This window comes from Galeopterus variegatus, unplaced genomic scaffold (genome assembly GCF_000696425.1).
Source record: "Galeopterus variegatus unplaced genomic scaffold, G_variegatus-3.0.2 Scaffold406, whole genome shotgun sequence".
Taxonomy (NCBI): Eukaryota; Metazoa; Chordata; class Mammalia; order Dermoptera; family Cynocephalidae; genus Galeopterus; species Galeopterus variegatus.
The window spans coordinates 568,144-575,562 of record NW_007726517.1 but is presented as its reverse complement, the minus strand read 5'-3'; the positions used below and the strand labels follow the sequence as shown (position 1 = coordinate 575,562).

General features: G+C 35.9%; 1 protein-coding gene across 1 annotated transcript in view; it reads left to right on the top strand.

Moving 5' to 3' along the window:
- Positions 1 to 7,419, top strand: part of MBTPS2 (membrane-bound transcription factor peptidase, site 2) — a 49,938-nt gene that overhangs the window by 24,866 nt on the left and 17,653 nt on the right. The window contains exon 6 of the mRNA XM_008568396.1: positions 6,116 to 6,234. Within this exon, the coding sequence (XP_008566618.1) occupies positions 6,116 to 6,234 (119 nt within the window). The remainder of the gene's footprint in view (positions 1 to 6,115; positions 6,235 to 7,419) is intronic.

Here is a 7,419-nt window from a genome sequence, read left to right as displayed (position 1 = left end):
TGGGGAAGAAGATATAACAACTATACTTCCATGAAGTTGTTACAACAAGCAAACGGAAAGGACATTCTTGGGGGGGAGGGGAGAGAGGGAGGAGGGAGGGAGGTGTCGGTGATGGGCCATAATAATCATATACAGTGTATATTGACAAAATAAAAATTTAACGAAAAAAAAAAAAAGAATTAAACAGCTTTGATGACTGATAAAAAAAAAAATGTCTGTATCGGCAAAACTACAAGTCAAACAAACTGGAATGAGAAAATTATAATACTTGTTACAAAGGTACAAATTCCTCAGTGTATATAAGTAATACATGCAAATTAGTTTTTAAAGAATTTATCATAACCCAGTCAAAAAATTAGCAAAGATGTAGCATGCGGATAGAAATAGGCAGCTCCCAAGACAATGGAATTTCACTTTTGACCCAGCAGATTGGCAAAGACTAAAGTTATGATAGCATCCAGTGTTGTTCAGAGGGTGGGAAACATGTCAGTTCTGAGAACATAATGCAAAGTCATTGGAGGTCAGTTTTAATGCACATATTTTTTGACCCAACAATTCCATTTCTAGGTAATTTTCCATACACTCACTGATGTATAACAATATAAGCAAAGCTGTTTATTGCAGTATTGTATGAAAAGGTTAAAACAGCCCTACTAAGTAATCACTAGTAGGGAACCTTACAAATTGATTTGTTAATAAATATGGATTACTCTGTAGTGAAATAGGATAGATATGAATGTGCAGGTATGGAAAAATGTTCAAAATAAAGCAAAATATAGCATAATAAATTTTATACCATTGGTGTTTTTAGAAAGTGTATCTGTGTATATTAGAAAAAATAATTTACGGGCCGGCCCCGTGGCTCACTCGGGAGAGTGCGGTGCTGGTAGCCCGAGGCCGCGGTTTTGGATTCTATATAGGGATGGCCTGTGTGCTCACTGAGGCATGGTGCAGACAACACTGTGCCAAGGGTTGTGATCCCCTTACCGGTCAAAAAAGAAAAAAAAATAATTTACCTGATAAGTCCTGGACCAGATTTACTCTGGGTATTTCTGAGATTTTACAACTTACAACACTTTTTTAAAAAGGAACATTTTACAATGTGAATATGGTACATGGGACGTGTGTTCGCTAAGTAGCTGCTCTAATAGCTTGAAATAACAGTGGCTTAAACTCTGATAAAACATTCCAAATGTAAATAGTTCAGCATTGGTATAATAATTTTGCGATTTGGGGAACTCAGGCTCTTTTGGTTTTGTTAGCTCTGCTGTTCCCAATATGCAGCTTCTGTGTCGTGGACTGAGTCCAGCATCATCATAGCATTCCAGTCAGTAGGACAGGGTTGTCCCCATCACTTCCACTCACATCCTGGTGTTAGTAGTGCCTCCCACCTTGCCCTGTGAGAAGTACTGCAATAGAAAAAGGGAAGACTAGGTATGGGGGGAGGGTTACCTAGTGGTGTGCTAGTGGATATTTACCACCTGGCTCTAGAGGGTAGGGTGGGGAGCTCTGATAGTGGCATTTGCCTCTGTGGTGTAAATGCTCCCACCATGGCCAGTTTCAAGCTGCCATCCTGCAGTCCCTGAAAGAGGAATGGAGAAGAGATGCACATGGTTGGCTCTAGCAAGCTGGTAAGAGCAGGCTGCAGCACACCACTGGATTCATATAACCATCTCTACCATAGGATAGGATAGAAGATGTTAAGAAAAAAATGAGCTTAAAAACATAGTTGTATATAACTATGTCTTGAAAAGCCTTGTATTGTGTGTTTGTGTGTGTATGTATCCAGACACACAAGAAGCATCTCAGCCTACAACTATACGTCACATTCATTCTTCAGTTATTGAAGTGAAGCTATTTGTTTAGTGGATAATCATCTTTAAAATCCCTTAAAACTATTCTTAAATATAAAATATTTTTTAAAAGCTACTGAAAACTTACTGGTTTATACACTTGAATAAATGATTGCATATATATCGTATACATGCTGGTGTGGGCAGAGAAAATTTCTGGAGGGTTAAATGGCAAATAACAGGTTTACTGTTGAGGCTGGTGTTTAAGAAATGGTATTTAGGGAAAGTAACATTTTATTACTTTTTCCTATGCTGTTTGGATTTTTTTATAGTCAACATGAATTTTTTAGTAATTTTTTTAAAAGCCAATTAAACATTTTTTAATTCACTTCATGTTAGGGTTAAAATGAGCTAAGTGAGATTTTTTTTGGTCCTTAGAATTGGCACCTAATATCCAGAACCAGGACCAGAGAAGGTTATATGTCCCCACCAATAATTGGGTCCACATACCCCCTCAGAGCTTATTACCTGGCATAAAATTAACTAGTTCTGCCATCCCAAACATTACCTAGTGTATCACTTTCTCATCACCAGTTGTGAGTTAGCTTAGTAGAGAATTGAGTGGCTTTGCCCTGCCATCTGTCCCAGGCAAAAAAGGCAGGTGAGGTTGGGGTGGGGAGGAGATGCTCATCTTGCCCTGAAACCAAGAAAGGGCAAATTCAAAGATTTGGCCGGTTCGCTCAGTTGGTTAGAGTACAGCCTTGTAACCCCAAGGTCACAGGTTCGGATCCCCAAACCAACCAGGCACCAAGAAAAAAAAAAAACACAAAGATTTGGAATTGTCTATGAGAAGAAAAGATTAGTATCTCAGTCCCTAAAAGATTAGTATCTTATTGCTGAGCTGTGAGCTCACCCTGCTGCTGCCATCAAAGTGGAAGAGAGCATGGGAAACCTTGTATGTTCCCTGAAGTTTGGGAATATACGTAAATTGCATATTTAGAGAGAGTTACAGATACATATACACCCACTGCCTAATTTATTGGTTTTAAATTTAAGGGCATATAATTTCATTGCCTCTAAAATGTCTTCCCACTTACCTGTAAAAAATCCAGGATGTCATTTATGTTAGGGTACTGAAGAATACCTAAATGTAGTTTTATAATGTTACTTTTAAAGAGTTGTATGTGTAATAGCTATATATATACACACACACACATATATATATACATATATATATTTGTATGTGTGTGTGTATGTGTGTGTGGCTGACCAGTACGAGGATTCGAACCATAACCTTGGTGTTATAAGGCTGCTCTCTAACCAGCTGAGCTAACCAGCCAGCCCTGATAGGTATTGTTTTTAAAACAATGAAACGCATACTGATTTTGAAAATGAAAAGCCAGTAGCCATCTGTCTGAAATTTGGTGGGGAAGAACGAGAGAAAAGATGAGATGACATACTTCATGAGCACGTTGTAAATGAAGGTGTTTAAATTTTGAATTAAAGTATAAAGAATTTCTAGAAGGGGGATTAAACAATACCTGCTATTTGATCCCAAATGAAGAGTAGATTGCTTAAAAAAAATTATCTTTGCTTTGTTGCTAAAAATACCTTTAAATAGTGAAGATCAAATTTGACCATTCTGGCTCCATACTTAAGTTTTAAAAATCTTTCTTAAATATTGAAAATCCTGTTCTTCATATCAGCCAGTTATAAGTTTATTGGAGAATAAATAAAAAACCCAAATTGCAGAAATGCAGTTTGCAGAAATGATGCATGAATATAGTAAGCTGTAGCCTTGCCAAAGTGATAGTTTATATTCTTTCAGATGTAACTTCTGTGGGTGATTCAAGGAATAATGATGTGAGTTGTTAATTTACCTATTAAGTTATCTGATGACCTGCAAATCATGTCTGTGTGTTTAGAGAATTGAGATAGTCATGTTTTCTTTTTTATTTCCAAGCTATACTTAGCACAAGTAAGGCTTGATTGAGGTAAACTTTAGCCCTTTTTAGTAATAATCATCAGCTTCGAGGCTAGGGGTACCTTGCTGCCTTGATCACAGCCGTAGGTTTTCTTCTCCCTTGACCCATGACATCATTCTTAAATTCTGAATCACCCAAGTCAGATTTTTCCACTCTTGCCCAAGTCTCACTGCTTAGTGAACCCAGAATAAAATTGGCCCTCAGTTCCATCTAAGCCCTACTGTTGCTTGGTTATTCTTTTATTGATATCATGAAGAAAGCAAGAGAAGGCATGCCATCATAACTATTTAACATTTTTCTAGAAGTTTTAGCCACTGCTATAAGAGCTGGAAAAAATGAGGTGTGAATTTTGAAGGAGATAAATGATTACTATTAGCAAATAACAGAAAATCCAAGAATGGTCTGAACCCATGACTCACTCGGGAGAGTGCGGCGCTGGGAGCGCCGAGGCCGCAGGTTCGGATCCTATATAGGGATGGCCGGTGCGCTCACTGGCTGAGCGTGGTGCGGGCGACACCAAGCCAAGGGTTATAATCCCCATCCCCTTACAGGTCACAAAAAAAAAAAGAACATCCAAGAACAATTTAAAGACTAAGCAATCCAAAATGGAAATTTCAGGTTGGTGGTCGATTACAAAGTAAATATACAAAAATGAGTGTAGTGTTCCCATGTATCCGATACAACCAGATAGTGTAAGGGGAAGAAAAGATTCCATTCAGAAAGTAATATGACATATAAAAAATCAGAAATTAACATTTTGTAAGAAAAGTATAAGGCCTACATAGAGAAAACTACAAATCTTTAGCAAGAGATATAAAAAATTTGAATAATTGGAGAGATGCCATGATCCTATGTCAAAAATGTAAAGTTGCAGATTTACCCCTAGTTATTGCAGTCATTAATTGTGACATTAGAAATCCTAGTTTGATGGGGCTGGCCCATGGCTCACTTGGGAGAGTGTGGTGCTGATAACACCAAGGCCATGGGTTCGGATCCCTAGATAGGGATGGCCGGTTAGCTCACTTGGGAGAGCGTGGTACTGACAACACCAAGTCAGGGGTTAAGATCCCCTTACTGGTCGTCTTTAAAAAAAAAAAAATCCTAGTTTGAATAATATTTAGTGATAGTCTAATTGTGACATTAGAAATCCTAATTTGAATAATATTTGGTGGTTGTCAAAATCATTCTCAAATTTGTCACAAACAATAAAGGGGAAATAACCAAAATGAATAAAGTGAAATAAATTGACAAGAAAGTATTTGCTTATTAAATACTGAAATATTATTACTACCAGTAATTACAACTGCTTTATTGTCAGTGGAATAGACTTACCACTGGAAAAGAATGGAAAATCCAGAAGCAAACCAAAGAATATATGAAAATGTATTGTACATTAAAAATAGCATTTAGTGGGGAAAGAATGCATTGCTCAGTAATAATTGGTTAAACACTTGAGTAAAATTAGTTATACAGGATTTGTAAATCGCACCCTACACAAAAATAAACTCCAAATGGTAAATGACTTAAATATAAAAATAAAACTATTTAAGACCAGTCTCCTTCACAAAAGAAGTAATTGCACGTAATATTAGGGGTGGGAAAGTCTTCCTTTGAACAGCTGCAAGGGTTGAATATATGATGGAAAAGATGGCTTGATTAGACCACATAATTTTAGTGGTTTTTTTTTTTTTTTTTAAAGAAAGACACAGTTCCTTTATGATTTGTTGCTTTCCAGTCTGTGACATTATGTAAGATACGTACTCTTTGTTCTGCTAATATTACTCTCCATAATAGTTTAATTCTTAAAACCATCTCATTTTCCAAATGCTATTTGGGTTTCCATACACCACCAAGAATTTTTTTTTTATTTCATCTTAACTTTTATTTGAATATATGTGAGGTTTCTTTGTTTGTTTGTTTTTCTTTTTGTTTCTTTTTTCTTTAAGGTATGTGAGATTTCTTTCAAAGATCACAAGTATGTTTAAATTAGTGATGTACACATTTTATGAAAAAAGGGTATAGTTAGTAGAAGATATTAGTTCTATTCGTATTAAATCGTATTACCATGTGGTCTTCCTAATATGGTATTAGCATGCTCATTTTATTTTATTTATTTATTTATTTTTTTTTTTTTTTTAAGCATGCTCATTTTAAATTTCAGTGTCTGAAGTGAAGGTGACCTCTAACTGAACATCTGTCTGCTGTAGATGTCTCGTGCCTCACAGCTTCTTCTGGTCACTTTATTAATTTATCAGAATGCCTAGGTGTTCTGAAGTCCAACTACCTATATCATTCCTGCCCCTACTTGACATTATTGCTTTTTTTCTCTCTTTTCAGGTATCTGGCATAATTTCGTCCTTGCATTATTGGGTATTTTAGCTCTCGTTCTCCTCCCGGTAATTCTCTTGCCATTTTACTACACTGGAGTTGGGGTGCTTATCACTGAAGTTGCTGAGGTAAATAGTGGATTTCTTGGGGCTTGTGTGTGTGTGTGTGTGTGTGCATGAAAGAGAGAGAGAGAAGAAAGGCAGTTTAATTTAATAAAATATCTATATATCTATATAGCAGGAAATTATCCTGCCATCCCACCTCTACCCCAAAAACCCCCAGGTGCAAGAGAAAAAATCATAATTACTTTGACATTGTATTTTAAATACTCACAGTTTTAAATTGACAGTGTCATTAAATTGCCCAAACTTAGATCTATTTTGTTTTTATTAAAATATGCCATTTTTAATACCTTATAGATTCATTTATAAATGCTTCCGTTTTAAGAATGGATTAAAACACAATATACAAATGAAAAAAAAAAAACTCCATAAGCATTTTCCAAAGAATAAGACCTAGTTTAGGGTAAAACCATGACTTATCAGCTAGGATGTGCCTAACCTACTCATGTGTGAAGGAATGAAGAAGAGAGCTACTCTGAAGAGGAGCACAACAGGTTCAAAACCCACATCTATCTGACTGGTCCATTTTTGATTAAAAACATTGTTCTCAAATGGGCTTTGATCCATGTTTGGAAACACCAGAACCTGTTAGGTAGTGTGTAAAGGCAAAAGTACTTAGTTCTGAGTCTTGACACTTTGAACATTAAGGTAAAAGAATACGGGTATTTAAAAATGCAAACTGCAAAGTATATTTGAATCAATCAGAACTTTTTCTTAAAAGTGAAAAATGACTTTTTTTTTTCAAGTGTGTACCATGTTCTTTTATTTATATGATGAACACAAAAATATTAATCTATGGATATAAAAATCAGAAATAAAGGTTCAGAGAGACTCAAGACACTAAGCCTAATCACCAGCCCTCAGCAACCCATTAGCAAAGTTAGCCATAATCGTACCTTAACTAATTCTTCTGGGGAAAATAAGAAGAAAACATCTAAATCTTAGAGTTCTAGAGAGTCTCTTCCTTAAGCCCTTCCTACTTAGTGCTTATTTAACCAGATGTTGTTATGTAATACTTAGCATTTAGCATCAGGAACTTCTATTCAAGTTCTCCTCATATACCAAGTGCTCAGTTTCTTCTGAAGAAATTACCGTATACTTTCAAATCTGACAAATAATGTTGTGAAACACACTAGCTTTTTTTTTTTTTTTTTTTTTTGGTGGCTGGCCAGGAAGGGGATCCAAACCCTT